The sequence below is a fragment of the Monodelphis domestica genome, chromosome 8 (assembly GCF_027887165.1).
Source record: "Monodelphis domestica isolate mMonDom1 chromosome 8, mMonDom1.pri, whole genome shotgun sequence".
Taxonomy (NCBI): Eukaryota; Metazoa; Chordata; class Mammalia; order Didelphimorphia; family Didelphidae; genus Monodelphis; species Monodelphis domestica.
In genome coordinates, this window is record NC_077234.1 from 109,528,441 (window position 1) to 109,547,499 (window position 19,059).

General features: G+C 33.3%; 1 protein-coding gene across 3 annotated transcripts in view; it reads left to right on the forward strand.

Moving 5' to 3' along the window:
- TDRD3 (tudor domain containing 3) overlaps positions 1–19,059 on the forward strand; it is a 200,567-nt gene that overhangs the window by 174,664 nt on the left and 6,844 nt on the right. For 2 of the 3 annotated variants that reach the window (XM_056807205.1, XM_056807207.1), the window contains one exon: positions 15,629–15,756. The exons of the other annotated variant lie outside the window; for it this stretch is intronic. In XM_056807205.1, coding sequence (XP_056663183.1) covers positions 15,629–15,748 — 120 coding nt within the window. In that variant the 3' untranslated portion in view covers positions 15,749–15,756. The remainder of the gene's footprint in view (positions 1–15,628; positions 15,757–19,059) is intronic. 3 annotated transcript variants of the gene reach the window in all.

Below are 19,059 nucleotides of genomic sequence, written 5' to 3' on the forward strand. Positions count from 1 at the left end.
TTTCTTATTTGCTTGGTTACTATTTCTTAAAATCATCATTTCCAAATTGATAGGCTTACCCTATTAAAGCAACTAATTTATCTTTAATTCTTTATAATATCTTTGTTTCTAAAGGTAAGCACTTCAACATAGGCCTTTGTAATTGTGGTGCTAGCATCTAATTTGGAAGCATAAGTTATCAATGAAATGACTTCTACCCCTTCACTTTGATTAGTCAGATTCTGTGGGAAGGCAGACAGTGATTTATGTATCTATGGAAATTATGGGAAAGAAAAATTCTGAATTTGAGTTATGTTACTTCGAAAGCTAGTTGCCCTATTTAAGTAATTAGGACTAGAATTGCATTTTCTGTTTTCTTCCTTAGTAGAAGAAAAATGAGCATTTTACTAATTGACCAGATTCTCATCCTCTTGTTTTTTAGCCATTTCACCCCATCAGTCATTAAATGGAGTAAACAATTATAAAAAATATTTTGCAAATTTAAAGTGGCATATAAATGTTTATTGATTTTGTGTGTCTAGTTCCTGACCTTCATCAAATTAGTTGGTGGTAGAATAATACGTGGAATAATAACTTATGAAGAAATTGATGGTGAAATAATGGGAGTGGAATAATTTAGTTATATTGTATGCCACTGAGTATAAAAGAAAAAAATAAATTCAGTACCTATAAAGTTACATAATACAAGGCAGATTTTATTAAGTACTCCAAATATTTTTTGCTCCTGAGGGCTCTTTGCAGATGATGTCATTTACTACCCCTTGTCTGTAAAAGTCAAGTGGTTCCCCTATTTCACCTATCTGTCCATCACATAGGGTTAAAATATTTGACTATGCCAATTCCCTACTTAATAACCTTCAAAGACTCTTTTAGGGAAAAAAAATAAAATACCTGGCATTTAATAGAGACTCTAACCCCAGCTTACCTTTCCACCTCTCACTCTACTTCCCTCCTAACCAAACTAGTCTCTCTTCTATTCTGTTTTTTAATATTTCAGGTCCATGCCTTTATGCAGGCTTCCTCAATGCCTACAATATATGGCTTTCTAATCTCCTATCTTTTGAAATCCTAACCAACTGAGATGTCACTTCTTCCAGACATCTTTCCCTAGGTCTCTGAATCTCCATTTGATTTCTTTTTAAAAGTGATCTCTTGGGGGCAGCTGGGTAGCTCAGTGGATTGAGAGCTAGCCCTAGAGACGGGAGGTCCTAGGTTCAAATCTGGACTCAGACACTTCCCAGCTGTGTGACCCTGGGCAAGTCACTTGACCCCCATTGCCTAGCCCTTACCACTCTTCTGCCTTGGAGCCAAGACGGAAGGTAAGGGTTCTAAAAAAAAAAAAAGTGATCTCTCTTTCCTCACACTTTTCTAAACTATTTTGTCTGAATTTCTCCTTGCCCCTTTTGCTATGCTTAATCCATGTACATGGTCAGACCTCTCTCAGCATTATCTAATAATATTTACCACTCATATTTATAATTTGGTATTTTAGTGGATAGGTCTCTGTGTAAACATTCACTTCAATAGTGTAGTTTGCAATCTGTCTTGCCTTCCTATCTTTTTGATTCTTCTCAGTGTCCTTCCAGAACTCTTGCTCTGTAGAGGATTTACCTAATGCACTCTAGAGGCCTTACTCAGGTCCTTAGCATTTCCTGAATAATCTTGCTTCACTCAGGCTGGCAACCTGCCCCCTTGCAATCATTTGCTCTGTAAGACCAGCCCTTCTGTGCAGCAAGATTTAGTGGATAGTGTCCAACCTGGAATCAGGAAGACTTTGTATTTAAATCCCACCTCAGCTGTGTGACCTGGGCAAATCATTTAACCACTTTTGAACCTCAGGTCCTTGTCTGAAAATTAAAGGATTGGATTAGATGGCAATTTAGGTCCTTTCCAACTCTGAATCTGTGATCCTATGCTTTTTGTTTTTTTAGGTTCAGCACCTTTCTTTTTTGAAATGATTATTCCAGATTTTACACAACCAAACAAAATAAGTATTTTCATAGATGAAGAAAAAAAGATGGTACACAAATGCAATCACAAATCTCCTCTATGTTAAGTTTATTCTCTACACAATAAATCCCATCCACAAGTGTCCCATTCAGTCCTCACCCTCCCTGTCATGTAGGAGGCCAGCATGTACATATAAGTTGTCTTTCATATTTCACATTTCTCTTCACTTTCTCGAGGTTACATCCACAGTTTATTCTTCCAGCATTAATTCTGTGGCTGTGTATACTTTTCTCCTGGTTCTACTCATTTCAGTGTTCATTAACTGGTGTAGTTCTTTCCAAGTTTTAAAAAAAAATGTCATGTTTATTGTTTCATATGGTGTAGTAGTATTCCATCACAATCATATGCTACATGTGTTCAGCTATTCTTCGATTGACAGGCCTCCCCTCAGTCTCTAATTCTTTGCCATATCCTATGCTCTTAAAATAATATACTTCATGGATATCTCTTCTGTCTCTTCTTATTCGCATGTAACTTTTGGGAATATGCTGTAGCCTACTTCATGTTCATCCTGTGTCTGCATTTACTGTAAGTTTGATTTTATAAAGATGGTAGAGTTTCATAATTCAGTCATGTAGCATGACCAGGAAAATATTGCTACTAATTGATGGGCTTTTGTGTTGGAGAATGAATCAAAATTACCAAAAGCTCTTCAAAATTTCCTATATACAATTTGTCTTTCATTTGAGAACTCACATTTGTATAGTTCTTTAAAAAAGTACTTTCTTCATAGCAAGCCTTTCAGGTGATGAGTGCAGTTACTCTCATTTCCTTTTTATATATAAGGGAAATTAGACTGCCTGAGGTAGAAGGACTTAACCAAGGAGACACAGCTGTTGTCAGATTTGATTTTGTCATATCTTTCTTGACTGCATTCCCATAATTCTTTCTACTTTATCTCATTGTTTCCAATTATAATCCCTTTGAAAGTAGAGACTATGTTATTTTTCATCTTTGTATCCTTAGTGTCTAGGGATATCAAATAGGAACATGAATTACCCTAGGCATAGTTTGTAATTCATGCATGATTTTTTAAGTGATGAATGGTTTTCAGATTATATAATACAATCTATGATCTGAATTATGTAGTGAAAATTATTGTAGTGCTCTTTGAAGTAAGCTTTTTTCCTATCTGAAATATGTAGTATTCTCCTTTTTTTATTTTATTAGTAGGAGGAATGGCATTTTATTTTACTTTTTTCTTTCCCCAAATCCCTTCATCTCCCAACTGTGCCCTCCTACTTCTTGATTTCCTTATTCCCCTCACTTTACCCCCCTATCTCTTGTTATGTTCTCCCCTCTAGGTATTCCTCTTTCTCTACTTTTCTTATCACCCTGTCCTCCTTTCTCTTCTCAGTCCAGAATGATATTTTATATTAATATTATTTCTAAAAGATTTGTGGCATAATTTTTATTTCAACCATAATTAGTCTTCTCCTTCCCAGCTAGTTCTACAAGGAATAACAAAATATTCACCATAATGTTATTGAGTCAAATTCTCTTCTTCAGTCAAATCTTTGGTCAAAGTTCCTAGTGTTTATAGATATCCTTAAAAGTAGATGTTGATCTTGTAGCCTCTATGAACTCAGACCTCCAAATCAGGAATGTGTAACTCATAATATTCTTCTAAACTAAATATAATTCCTTCTCCCTTTCTTTAAACTGAACTAGTTCCTCATTTCTAACTTATCCATGTCTTTTTTTTTTATTAATTTATACTTTTTTGTAATTCATGGCACAGTGAAATTTTTTGTATGGAAGAACATTTTGAATATTAAATCTCTATATCTTTTTAGAGTAAACTAGATTTTTCACGAAAAAATGAAAGAACCAAGTTCCTTTATGCTAAAAGTATTGTCTGCTACAAAGTTTTAAAAATCTCATATCTTTTTTCTTTATGTATAACTATTAGTCTTCAAGACCTTTGGGGTTTCTTTAGTTTGTAAGTGCTTTTAATAAATTGCCAATTTCTACTCTGGCTCTGATGGAAAAGCCTTTCAATTTTCCCCATTCTGAATATACCTACTATCTTTGACATTTCTGGGATTTTAGCAAAAGCTGAGTTTTTCACATTATCATATTATCCCATAAAGGATCTTCTCATTTTTAACAGGGCATCTTAGAAAGACTGTCCTGTCATCATTCAAGGGTAATAGAAAATTTGAATATCATGTTCTCCAGTCACTGATTGTGGCAGCACAAAAACTGTTATTTCTCATGATTTCTCCCTGGGGACTGAATAGGAGGCCTGGGATTATAGAAACTGACATAGCTATAGTCATTGACCTCACAGTGTCTCTTCTGTCCCATTATATTCTTAGGACTGACAAAGGCTACACTTCACCAGATCCAACAATACCAACAGCAATAACTACATTTATAGAGTGCTTACTATGTATCAGGCACTGTGCTAAGTACTTTATAATTATTATCTCTGGGAGGAAGGCATTATTGTAACCTCCATTTTACAGATGAGGAAATTGAGGCAAACAGATGGTACATTTAGTGACAAAAAAATGCTATAAACTCTAAGTATACTTTGGTTTATAGAGTGATTCTTGTTCTGCCACATTAATGAAATGGATAAAGATTTAAATAATTTTTAAAAATGATAATCAAAAATTAATTGAATTTATTATGGAATTATTTAATATATATCCTGATTTGGACCTTCTGTCTTTGCTTAGGCACAGCAAGGTATCAGGGAAATATAGTTTCTTTGAAAGCTAAATACCACTGTACATACAAAATCAGTCAATGAATATTTCTTCAATAATCATTTGTAACCCTTAATTGTAGACTATAAAGTCTGAGCTTGAAAGAAAATCTTAATAGTTTATGTTTAAAATAATGAACATGGAAAACAAAACTTAGAAAGGGAATTTAAAATGTTTAGAATTTAATTATTTAGTATTTAATTATTCATACTTTTAAAAAACGATTTACTTAGGGACAGTGAGAAAGAAAAAAATTAAATCTATATTTGTGTGTATATATATAGAGGGACATTTGTAATGATGTTTGGCCAAGAGCCTTGTTAGGAGAATATAGTGGTTCAAGCTTCAGTCAGACTAGTTTACTTCAGGTTTGAGATTAGAATGAGATTACATTTGTAGAATATCTCACAACCTACAAGAGATTTCCTTAGTTATTGGAATTTCAGAGAAGAGAAAGGATTATTCAGTGAGGATAAAACCCATATCCAATTAAATCCCTTCCTTGTTTTTCACTGGATTGGAAGCTCCTTAAGGGCAGGGACTGTCATTTTCTTCTTTTTGTATCTCTAGCATTTAGCACATTGCTTGGCACATAGTAAGCACTTAATAAATATTGATTGGTCTGTAGGAGGGAAGGCTATTTAAGGATTTGGTAATGCTTGTTGTTACAGTGAGTTTCTTCTACCTTTCCCCCCACAATATTAAACAGCAGCTCACGTTCATCTTGTGCTTTTAAGGTTTATTAAGCACTTTGCTCACTACCATGCTGTGAATCATATAGTATATTACAGTAGGCCTCCATTATCAGAGATGGTTTCAGTTAACCAGGTCAACAGCTAAGCACAAAAGGTCCCCCTTCTGCAGTTAAACAGCAAAATGTCAGAGGTCTGCTCCAGTTAGAATCTCTTCTGCATTCGCTTTTTTTTGTACTTTCATTTTTTAATCATGTTAGGGGTGTGAGAGGCCCTCAAGCTGTGAGCAGAGGGCTAGAAAAGGGGAAGAGAACAAAAATATGGTCACCAGGTATTTGCTTTTACCCACAGTTTTAGCCATCTGTGGTAAGTCCTAGAACATATCCCCCATGGACACAGTGTCCCTCCACCCCCATAGTCATTTTACAAGACAGGCGTTTTAAAGGGCCCAAATGACTTGCCTGTGTCCACATAGCTAGCAAGTGTTCGCGCTAGTGTTCTGACCCACGGCCCTCCTGATTTCAAAAGCAATAGTCTTTCCACCATATCATCCAGAGGTAGATATACCCCTTTCTTCCTTTTTTGAACTTATTAATTGTTCTAATGGTAATGTTGCTCCTTTTTAAAATCCTTGTGAGGTAGCACTATTGTATTTCATGATAGCAGAAATAGTCATTTCTGACCTTACAGTTCATAGTGTATTAAGACTTCCACAGGGGGCATCTGAGTGGCTCAGTGGATTGAGAACCAGGCCTAGAGATGGGAGGTCCTGGGTTCAAATCTGTCCTCAGATACTTCCTAGCTGTGGGACCCTGGGCAAGTCACATAACCCCTATTGCCTAGCCTTTACCACTCTTCTGTCTTAGAATCAATCCACAGTATGATTCTAAGACGGAAGGTAAAGGCTTATATATATATATAAAGACTCACAAAAATAATATTACTGGTCACCATTACCCACCATGTCTTTTTTTTCTGAGAAAGTTGGTCTCATTTTAAACTACTTAGTAGTCTTTAAACTACTTAAACTTGGTAGGGTAAGGATAAATTATTTCTGTGACTAAAGTGAAAAATGACTAAGTATTATGTTTTAGCAGTGCCTAAATAGTAGTAAGCTAGAGAAAATAATGGGTTAATCCTTCTGAAAATAGTTAATATTTTCACATCAGCATAAGTGCCAGAAATATACATATGGTTATGAGAAAGGGTGATGTGTGCAATAATGTAGGAAAAAAATGCCCATATTTCTAAACCCCAATATACTTATAACATATCTATTTGTTCCATTAACTCTGGCTATTAGTGCCATTTCTCTGTCTCTGTATCTTTGTTCTCTCTTTCTGTGTATATTTACACATATAAAACATATTCCTTGTACATTAAACTAGAAATTCATGAATAAAAATAAAATAGAATATTTAAAAATTCTCTTTAATTTCTCTTATAGATATTTGATTTTCACTTTATTATAACTTTATATATATATATATTATAACTTTATATATAAAATTATAATTATATGTAAATAATAGAAATTCAGCTTTCATGCTAAAAAAGTTTATAGCTTTTGCTTAATAAAAATGTTTTACATAATGCTCCATTACTAATTTTTCTCCTCTTCTCAAGTCGTCTACTCGCCATTCTCTTTGGAATGAAAGAAAAATGGCAAATATATTAAAAAAGGATAGTCTTAACCCAACTGATATAACTCATTTTGCACAAAAACTATGCCAAAAAAACCCTCAAATTATTTTATGTTTTAGAGATGGAGTATTGTCTTAGAAAGTTATAATTACATGTAAATAAGATTCGAAACCAGAATCCCCCTCCTTCTTTGACTTGCATTATAATTGAAGGGATGCCTTATCTTCATTTCTAATTAATTATTGTTTCCTTAATCCTTGGTTTTCCTTTTGTTCTAGTCTCTCTGTCAAAAAGAATTAGAATATTTTTTAGGATGGGAAGGGACCTTTGAAATTAATAGTTAATGAGTGAGTTTATTATAGGAACTTGTTATTTAGAAGAATTCTGTAGGAATCCTTTTGTAAAATATAGATTTTGTAACATAATTATCTTCTAATGTCTTTTTTAAGTTTAAAATTTCATATGTAGAATTTTTCTTAAAGAGCATATCTACAATGGATTCTTTATTTAACTGTCTGATAACTTCTAAAAATTTTAAATGGAAAAATTAGATCAAATTCAATATTTTCTTTCTTTTTCTTGCATTCACCATGCCAGATAAGTAAGTTATAAATCTACTTATAATAAAATTTATTAAGGTTTAAGTGTATGAACCTTTAACTCATGGACTATTTACAAGTAGATGTAAGTTTATATTCTTAGATAAAACAAATGGGCAGAATCAAAAACTGAAGAGTTAATTCTTAAAAATTTAAGAATAAAATAGTAACAACTGATATTTATATATTGTTTTGTAGTTCATTTCATTTGATTCTTATAGTAACCTTGTGATGTAGATACTTTAGCTATTTTTGTCTGATTTTTATAATAAGAAATGCTTTAGCTATTATTGTTCACATTTTACTAATAAGAAAAATAAAATTCTAGAAGGTTGTGACTTGTCCACAGCTACACAGTCATTTGCTTTTAGTATTTATAGCTGGAAGAGATCTTAATTAGACCCCTTCTACAGATAAGAAAACTAAAAGAGTTGACATGATTTACCCAAAGTCATACAGAAATTTGAATCCAGGTCCTTTGACTCTAAGTTCAGTGTTGTTTCTAAGTGGCAGAGCAAGCAATTTTATTCAGACCACTTGTGTCCAAATCCATTGCTCTTACCACTACACCATAACCATCTCACCACATGCCTATTCGTAGACTTATTTATCACTCCAAAGTATTTTCTATGACCTTATTTACATTAACAGCCTAAGCAATAAGATTTAATTCATATATCTTTCTTAAACAAAACAATTTAGTCAAATGAGAACCTGTATTTATGTTAATGAAAACTTTTTTAAACCTACCAATTGGATCCATCCATCATGTGTAAGAAAAATGTGGCATGTGATAGTGATCATTTTCCTAATACTTTCAATTTTTAATCATTCTAATAAATTGAAATAATAGGAGAGATAATCCGCAGAGTGGATAATGCAAAAAATCTTTTTAATTTTGGCTTGGCATATGTGATTTTTTAAAATGTATTTTTATTCCCCAAATCTTAGTCCAATTTTTAAGCTCTAATGGCTTATCTTAGCCCAATTTTAAGCTTTAATAGTAATTTTTAAGCTATTAAAGCTTAAATCTGAGCTAAGACTTTGGGGACATTCTCTACGTCAACCTAATTTAGTTTTTTATCATATGTGGCTTATGAGATGATATAAGAAAAGTACTGTGCTAACTGTTATGAATTATAATTATAATATTAAATGAATTTTCATTAAGTTTATAGTAACTAATGGGAGGAATGGGGAGTGCTGTCAGAATCATTAAAAATCTACAATGAATAATCTACCTACTAAACAGTCCTCATGTAAATAATTGAAGAATAACAGTAGTCATTAGCATTTCCATTTTCAAGGAATTATTTTATTCAGAATTCTTGGGATAATCTGTGAGAAATGATTGAAAGCAAAGAAGATAATAATTCCACAAAGTTAGTTGCCATGGCTGTTTATGTGAATTTCCAACTATGCAAACTCATAAAATTAAAATATTGATTAAAAAATAAGAACCACTTCAAAGAGAATTTTTCAAATATAAAGCATAAGTAGAAATTAGATAATTACTTGTTAGAGACATTGTGGAGGGGGTTTGTTTACCCTATATTGATTTCTGGGGTCTCATATAATTCTAGGATTCTTTAATTCTGTAAGTAGTCTCAAGGCCATTTATAGATTAAAATTTAACTCTAACCCTAGCATTCTATGCATTGCCTCATGGTAGGATTTTAAAATTAAAAACTTGTGAAAAAAAAATTTAAACCCCAAGTACAAAATCAGTGGAGCATGGCTAGGTAACAGTTCATATGAAAAACATTTGGGAGTTTTAAAGGGCTGAAAATTAAATAATAAACTAATCCTTTAGTACTGTACCCCCTCCAAAAAAAAAAAAAAGCTAATGTGATTTTTAAGTTACATTAAGAGAGGCAGAGTTGCACCGTTAGCCCACATCTGTAGAAGTGTGAGTAGAGAAGATGTAGAAGGCAAACAATTAGATGATGGCAAGTAGGTTGGAAAAGAGCCTTGAAATCATCTTCTGTGAGGTTCATTTGAAGAAACTGGTGATGTTTGACATGGAAAAGGGAAGATTTATGGTAGGGAACTATCAAAATAATTGAAGGTTCTAATAGATAAACAATTAAAGCTATTCAATAGTAGGATGAGTTGTAGGAGGTAAGAGACTCTTCACTTGAAGTCTCAAAAATTCAAGTTGAGATACTGAGGGTGTGAATTTCATCCAGTTATAGGTTGAATTAGCTGGCTTGTGAACTCCCTTCTGCCTTGATAATTCTGTAATATTATTGTCACTTAACAAATTTGTGGTTATTAGGATAGTGCCAAGAGCTCATATAATTTAGTTAATTCATTAAGTTATATTAAATCTTAAAGTATTTTCCCAATAAAAAAGACAATCCTTTTTATGCATATTTTATAATGTTCTGCCACTGAAATGAAAAGAAAGTCCTTGAATTCATTTCTTCTCAAGGAATTCTGTGACTAAGTCTTTCTTGCTAACCCAACCCCCAAATCTACTAATCCAATTTATAACTACATGAGACTCCCTTACCTTGGGATTTCAGTGTGGATGTCCCTTCTAACAGTATGCCTTCCCACTTCATCAGCAACCATAGGTTTTATTCAGACCTAGTCACTGACAGGGATGATCAATGTCTTCTTGATTTTTACATCAGAAACTACCTTCTTTGTTCATCATTTCCCATTTTTTCATCCTTTTCTGTCTTACTGTTTTGAAACTTGTTTTTTATCTTTACTGAAACTTCTAGTCTTTCTATCCTCCCCTGTTATCCTAATGCAACACTCCTATAGGCTCTGGCTTCACTTTCTTTCTTTCTCAATCTTGATCCTATACCTTATGCTTCAGAGACACATCAGTTGCTCTTGACTTGCTTGTTCTTACCTTTTCATAGCAAAACCTTCCCAGCTATTCTCAACCTTTTATTTTCTCAAAGCCCCTGTACTACCTCCTTCTCTACCATCACTTTCCCCAACCTCTCAGTGAATCTGCTTGCCTCTTATTTTACTGAGAAAATAGAGACCCACAGAAAGAGGTTGTTCTTTTCACCCTGTGCCCTTGTGGTAATTTTCCACAAGACTTTTTCCTCTTGGTCATTTATATTTCCATCCATATTCAATGTTTCTGTTATCTACTACGTTTCCCCAACTGTCTACAAAGATGCTAAACTCTTATCCTTAAGAATGCTCATTTAACCTGCCATCCCCTTAAGCTATGAATCCACATTTTTCCTTCCTTTCTTTGTGAAACTCCTGGATAGAACCATCCACACTCACTCCTTTGATTTCCTTAGCACTCTCTCTTGTCTCTTAATCCCTTGACATCTGGCTTCTGATCCCAGTGATCACTCAAGTGGATTTTGTCTATGGTCTTAACTCCCTCAGTGTTCCTTGTATTTATTTTTGTATATGGCATCATAGGTCTAGAATCTGTCTCTACCCTCCCTCCCGTACTCCTAGTAGAGTGTGTACTCCTTGAGAGAAGGTATGTTTTTGTCTTTGGCAGAAAATAAAATGAGTTTTCCATGGTTATACAGCTAGCATGTGGACCCTTCAAATAGTAGACACAATAAATATTTCTTGTATTGGATTAAATTATTTTATCATATATGAATCCTTTTTACTTTTATGTTTAAAGGATGATTATAATGCTTCTCAATCATCTTGGCTTCAGGATGATGGAATATAATGAGGAAATAATTGTTTAGGGAATAAATAAACTTCCAGATAAAATCATCTTGCCTTTTTATTTGACTCCTTTCCTCAAAATATCTTCCCACAATCCCCAAAATATTCATTTCAGCAAGATGCACAAAGTGCTGAAATTGGAGTCAGGAACACCTGAGTTCAAATCCACTCTCACATTCTTAGGAGCTTTGTGACCCTGTGACACTTAACCACTGTCTGCCTCAGGTTCCTCAACTATTAAAGAGAATAATAATTCCAGGGTTGTTGTGAAGATCCGAAACACAGTATAGTATTTGGCATATAGTACACACTTAAATACTTGTTCCCCTTCCCATTCCTACCTGGAACTGTGGTGTATATCTGGCTACTTCATTTACAAATACAGATATCCCCAAGTGAATATAAGTAATCAGTCATCAGTATCTTAATGTAAATTAGTTCAAATAAATTGCTTGATGCCTGCTTACTTAGTTGAACACAGATATGTGAAAAAATATTTTTTTTTGTTTTAATTTGGGAAAAAGGTAATAAAATGATGAATGACTCAGAACAGTATAAGAACAACTGGATTAGAGGAGAAAGTTTCAGAAATGTAGGCAGAGAAGTACCAAAGACCAATCATTTATTTAAAAAACTGCCTATGTCTGCCTGGCTTTTTTCAGCCTTTACACACACACACACACACACACACACACACACACACACACACACACACACCCTTCCCGCTTCCCCAACCCCCATACCCCTAGTATAGGAGAGAAGAAAGCTGAATTTGGAGTCAGTGGACCTGAATGTGAATTCCAGCTCTGCTACTTGCCATATGATCTTCCTTTGTAAACTAGGGCAGAGGTTGTGTGATTGGAGAGAAGGGACTACATGGGAGAGATGATATTGGAGGTAGAATCAACAAGATTTGTCCATGGCTTGTTTATGGAACATGAGGGAGAGGGAGATAATAAATGGGGATGGTGGTATCAGTAGAAAGAGAAAAATTGGGAGGAGAGATGGATCTGGATGAAAAAATTAGTTCTGTTTTAGATTTATTGAATTTGAGATGCTATAGGACATGTAAGTGCAGCTTTTCCCTTTCCTTAGTTGTCTGTGGCTAAGTAGAACAGAACATATTGTGCTGGACTTGAAATTAGAAAAATCCTAGTTCAAATCCTGCCTTAGATGCTTATTAGCTGTGTGAGCCTAGAAAACTCACCTAACCTCTCTCAGCTTTACTTTCCATCTGTAAAATGGGGGATGATAATGATAATCTCTACCTCATAGAGTTTTTGTGGGGATCAACTTAGATACTATATGTAAAGTGCTTTGCAAATCTTAAAGCATTATGGAAATGCAATTATTAATACACAGTATATAGTAGTACTTTGGTGTATATCCAAGATAATAGCTGTGGTTTGTTAGATATATTTAATAGGTGGGCATAACTAATTTTTGAATAAATTCTATGACTTTTCCTTCCCCATTAACATCACTTGACTCATGATTGTTTTGAGCAATGATTATTAGACTTAGATTTTGTCATTCAAAAGAACAGCCAACCAGTGAATCTTGCCACATGTGAGTTTTAAAGCATTAATTAAGCATTGAGAAACTATAAGTTTAAAGAATTCTAAATAAAAAGCAAGATAGTTGAAATGTCTTTGGAATAAAGGCCTGCATCATTCTCATCATTTCTCTCTCCCTGTTAAGAAGTTTAATATTAGCTGTCTTCATGCTTCACATGGGCACTTTTATTCTGTTTGTATTCTAGTTATTTGTGAACCTATTGGGCCTCCCCATGAGACAGTAAGCTCCCTGAGTACAGAGACTATATCGTAATTATCCATGTATTTCCCCCATTGCTTGATACATAAAAGGTATAAATATTTGTGGAATGAAATACCTGAATGAATGAATTATTCTTAAAATAATAAAAGTTGAAGTTGGATACAGGAGAGTTTTTTTTTTAAGTATTTTAAGAACACTAAATAAGAGTCAAAAGTTTTAGTTTAATATCTGCAGTTCCTTATACTCTATGACTTTGAGTCACACTTAATCCCTGGGCCTTAGATTCCTCCTATATATGGATCAGTTTAGATCATTAGGTCACTTCCAATTCTAAAATTCAATTATTCTCATATTTTTCATAATCTGGAATTTGAAATGTAAAAAAATTCTGTTTTTTTTTTTACTACTTTAATTTATTGTAAAACACTGAAGTAAAATGATTAACAGGGATTATAAACAAAGGAGATACATTCAAATATGAAACCTCTAAATATCCTAATGTAAATTGTGTGGCATCTAATATGGCTTTAGCTCCAGTTCAATGCAATGAGTTTAGTCACTAGCTTAAGGAGAATGCTGTTGTGGTTTTTGCTTCATATCTGCTTGGGAAAATCTATGAAAGAAAGGAAGGAGGAAGGAAGAAAGGGAGGGAGGGGGAAAGAAGAATAGATGGATGGATGAATAGATGAGTGGGGGGATGGACTAGATGCCCATAGTATTAATTGCGGTATTAATCCTAGATAATTCTAGAATGCTATATGTATAGTAAATAATATTCCTTCCTGATAACTGAAACAATTACTTTTTTTCCTGCAGAATCAAATATTTTTCTTCTCTCCCTATTAATATGCAAAGCTGCAAATATTGTCATTTGTCAAAAAAATTAAATAGCTCCTTTTCAAGTTTAGCTGTGACATTTGGTTGACCATTCAGAGAAGCAACTAGGATGATGAGAAAAATTAAATTAAATAAAATACTCTTCCCTTCCCTGAACATCCTTCCTCTTCATCTTCCAGGACTAAAATTGCTTTGCTAAAATACAGAATTAATATTTGATGTATCAAACATTTTGAGATTGACCATTAATGAAAGATCCCATAGTAAAGAGCTGATCTGGTGGTTGATTTCTAAAATGTGTTTATTGAATTGCACCAAATATGTTGTGTAAGATTCTGCTATTCTATTATTTTGTAGATAGTGAGCCCTAAAGAACGATCTTTTGCTTTTTGACTACTGCTTATTCATTTTTAGATATAAAATGACTGGAAGGATTTAGCTATATAACCCAAGAACACTGGGATTCTAATTCTAATTCCAGTTGTCTCAAAGTACTCAGTTCCCAAAGGCAAAATCAATATAATTTCTCCGTCCACAGTGTCCATGTAAAGTTGGAACAATATCCTGGATTTTAATGATTTTATATAAGATAACTAATAATCAAGATTAGTAAGCTTATGCCAGCATTAAATATAACTGCTAAATAATATAAAAATGCTATGATCATGTGTTTCAAATCTTTTTTTTACTAACAGCAAAATTACTATAATCATCTATAAAAATTTAAAGAGATCATTGTTTAGTAAAGTTGCTGGAATTTTTCATTGGAATACAATGTGAAAAGATATAGCTGGAAGAAGATTCTTTAAAATGGATAAGTTCCTATAACTATGCAACTCTTCATTCTCTAGGAATCCAGTTGCAATAAAAAAAGATTTTTTCCTTTCATAAACAAAACCAAGAACCATTTTTTCTCTTTAATTGACAAGATAGTTTTATTACTACATTGAATTTTAGAAAACTGAAATAGAAATGTGGCAGTGCTAAGAAGCTGTTGTGACTTTGGACCTTTTGTTGCTTCTAAGTTCCTTTAAATATTATAATTAAATCTGCCCTTTCTATTATCTAATGTATTTTTTCTTAATTTTCCAACTCTATTCCTTAAGCTGATAAATCTACCCTCCTCAGTAAGAAGAGAATGAACAAGAAAATAGGAAGGATATTTCCTACTTTGGTAATCCTTCTTAATTATAACTTCCTTTACACAAAGACCACAGTCACATCCCCTCATTCAAATCTGTTTAATTTTTCCCATATCCAGATATAATATCCTTAATTATATGGAAGAGCATATTATATGGTTAGAGATAGTTGGTGTAATTTTTTTACCTGGTGTAAATACTACCTGTAATAAATAACTGTAATTTTTTGTGAGCCACAATATGCCAGAAGAAAATGACTAAAACTTTTAGTTTCCTATATTTTAATTATTTAAATTAATTCATTTCAGCATTTTAGAAGGAAAATATTCTTTTTTAGTATTCTGATATGAATTTTGCAATTAATTCTGAGGATTAGTTCTTAGATATTAATTATCCCTATTTTTTAATTTCTCCTTCCATGGCAAAAACTGGCATTTATCAGTTCAGGGACAGCTTGATAAGTAGAATATATCTATGTATAATGATAGATGAATCTCCAAATTCTTTTGAACTTTTAAATCCATGCTGTTTGCATACAGGAAGAAGAAGAGGGTACCTATGATCAAACACTTGAGTTCCGAAGAGGGGGTGATGGCCAGCCCAGAAGATCAACGAGGCCAACCCAGCAATTTTACCAGCCTCCCCGAGCTAGAAATTGAGCAGGAAGGTAAATATATCTAACCTCTAGAATCCAGCTGTTCACAATATCTAAGTAACAAAACATATGAAAAACACAAGTATTTTAAAACCACAAGTAGTACAGAAGCATTATATAAACTAATGCTGTTTATATAATATATATATATATAATACTGTTTATATAATACTAATACAGAAGCATTATATAAACTAATACTGTTTTTATAAACCCTTTTCTATCACCAAACCTCCTAAAGCTGTTAAGAAGTATAAAAGCAGATTGACTTAAGGTTAATTTTTCTCCCTGCTCTTGCCCACCTCCTATTGACACTTGGTAATAGAGGAGTAACCAAAAATTGGATAGCAAAGACTAAATGCAGGAAGAAGAAAAAAATGACAGAAATCCACTGATCTGGATTAATGAAAATTGTCTTAACTTTTCATATGACTTCAGACTTTTTGAAGGAAAAGAGATTCTCAGTATAATTTTAGGAATGGAATGAAGATAAGATTCTATATTGGACTATAATCATGTGGCCTTTACTTTAAAGAGTTTAGGTGATTAGAGCACAGGGTTGCATGAAAATTAGCATAATTAAAACAGATGGAAAAGACATAAGGGCAGAAAGTATGATGCATCCTGAGGTTACACTAGTCATTGGAGCAATTATTTAATTTTTAAATGTCTCCTTCAACTATTAAAATTTTGTCCCTATCCAATACTCTATAGTATTAAAGGGGAGGTCTTGCCTGTTACATTAGAAATAATAGTGATATTACTTGTAATTTCTGTCTCAATCTTCAGTTGAAAGTTTTCAGAACATCTCTATGTGACCTTTCTATATACACCTTATTTCTTTTTTTCTTGTTTCTTTTGTCATTTAGGATGTATTTCTCCTGAATCACCATTTTGTTTTCTCTTGTCTTTCAAACTTTCCAAACTGTAGTTGGTATACATGAATCTTTTCCTCTGAGGCTCTTCATAGTGTAGAAATTATATTAATGAATTCTTTAAGAGGAGTAACTATCCCATCTTCTATTTATTTTGTATTCCCCGTAGAACCTTTTAGAGTTTCACAGAGTGTACTGACTAGGCTTTGCATGATCTCAGAAAGCCAAATCAGTACATTTAATATTTTTCACTTTTACTCTTGGCTTTGTAAAATGTAACTCCTTTGATGTATTTAGGTTTTATTCCTTTGCTACTTCTAAAAGAAATTGATGAGGCCTGGGAATTAAGTGTGGTATGAAACAGGACAGTTATAAAAACAAATTCTAGTTAACAGAGGAGAAGTAGACCAGGTAGCTAAGATTCACACTCCCTGAGTAGCATAATGACTGACTGCCCAAAGCTTCACACAAGAGAGCTTCCTTGACTCTGCTGGCATTTTGCTTTCATATGCAAAAAATTAACCTAGTTTTTGACTTTCAGGAATCCACTAAGCTTCTACAGTGATGCCTTATTATAGTATGAATGTGGTTGTGATTAGTAAACACTTATTAATTGATTGATTTTCAAAGGTTTATGCTAGTGGCAGACTTTACTAAAATCGATTATACCTCTAACATTCCAAGCGGATTCTATTTAAATTAAGAGAGGCACATCATCAGAAAGTTGACCATGAGGCAATGACTTTTTTTCATCTGTAGTAACTCTTAAAAAAGAGTCTGATTGGGCCCCGAGACCTAAATTGGTAGAAGGGACTTTAGTATTGATGAAATCCCAGATCAGTGGATCAAGCAACAAGGATTTATTGAACATTTTGTGCCAGGCATTGTACTAAGTGCTGGAGAGACAAATAAACACAGTCCCAGTCCTCAAAGAAATTATATTCTACTGGTTGAGACATGCACATTAATGGGCATATCTGTGATACATAGAGTAGATATAAGCAGTGGTATGTGGTGGCAAAGATTTAACAACTATCTCCTCAGGGAAGTACTTTAATATGCATTACTAACAAACACACTGATTTGTAGCATTTGCTGATTTCTGAGATTGTAAATGCTCACACTGAAAATTTAACGGTTGTATCAGGTGGTACAAGCTGGCTCTGACGTGTCTCTGGATACAGGATAACTAGTGGAGAAGACCTCTTGCTGAAAGTGGTATTTGGAATATCTTGAAGGAGGTCAGGGATTCTAAGAGGAAGAGGTAATGGTTGACAACATTCTAGACACAGGAGCCAGAGAGCCTCTGAAAAAGGATAAAGCAGCGTAAGGTGGAAATTTTAGAAGTAACAATTATAAAATTTATTGTCTAAAATAATAGGTAACATATGCATAGAATAGGTAATATGTGGTATGGAACTGAACACCACATGATATATTCTGTATAATATTATGTATTATAATAATTAAAGGCAACTATGTGGCTCAGCGGATAGACTGCTGGGCAGAGTCAGGAAGAACTGAGTTCAAATGTGACCTCAGACACTCATATGCTTTGTGACACTGAACAAGTCACTTCACCTTTGTTTACCATAATCCACTGGAGAAGGAAATAGCAAACTACTTCAGTATCTTTTTTTGCCAAGAAAACTCTACTGACAACAGTGTCCGCAGGGTCTTGAAAAATCAGATAAGACTGATCAACTGAATAACAATAATAATTAAAAGTTAAGTAATAAATATTATATATACTACATATATGTAACATATAGCATATGTATATATATATATGTGCAGTCCTGAAACCACTAAGTAACTCAAAAAGCTAGACCAAATTCATATGAGAAGTCTGCTTAATAACTTCAAAGGAAAAATAGACTTTTAACTTAACTGAAGTATTTAAAATTTAATGACTTTTAGGGAGTTTTTTTTTTTTGGTGAAATTTGATGAAACTTCTGGCTATATGGAGTCTTAAATTTTTCGAAACAGAGATTGAAATAATGTAGAAATCTTTCAGGTCTCTGGTTCCTCTAGGGCAAATTGTATCCATCTCTGTATATTGTATTTAAACTACCTCAATCTTCCTTATGGAACTCTAATTTCAGTAAGATTGCCTCTGCTGCCATTATTGTTCAAGTTTTCACTGTGCTTCAGATGCTTGCTGCCTTTTGGTTTACTGGCTAACACTGAAAATAGGAAACATCAAGAGAATTTTTGATACCTGATACAAGGGGAAGTTTTTTCCTGGCAATCAGTGATGCTATCATTATAAACATTTTATTGTCAAAAATAATCTGAATAAGAGAATAATCCAAACACATTTGCTTTGAGCTTGGTAATTATTGCTCAGCTAGGGAAAATGTATTTATCATTTACAGTATTTTAATTTTAATTGAAGAGAAAGCTTATAGAGATTCTTACTTTTCTTGCTTTGAGGTT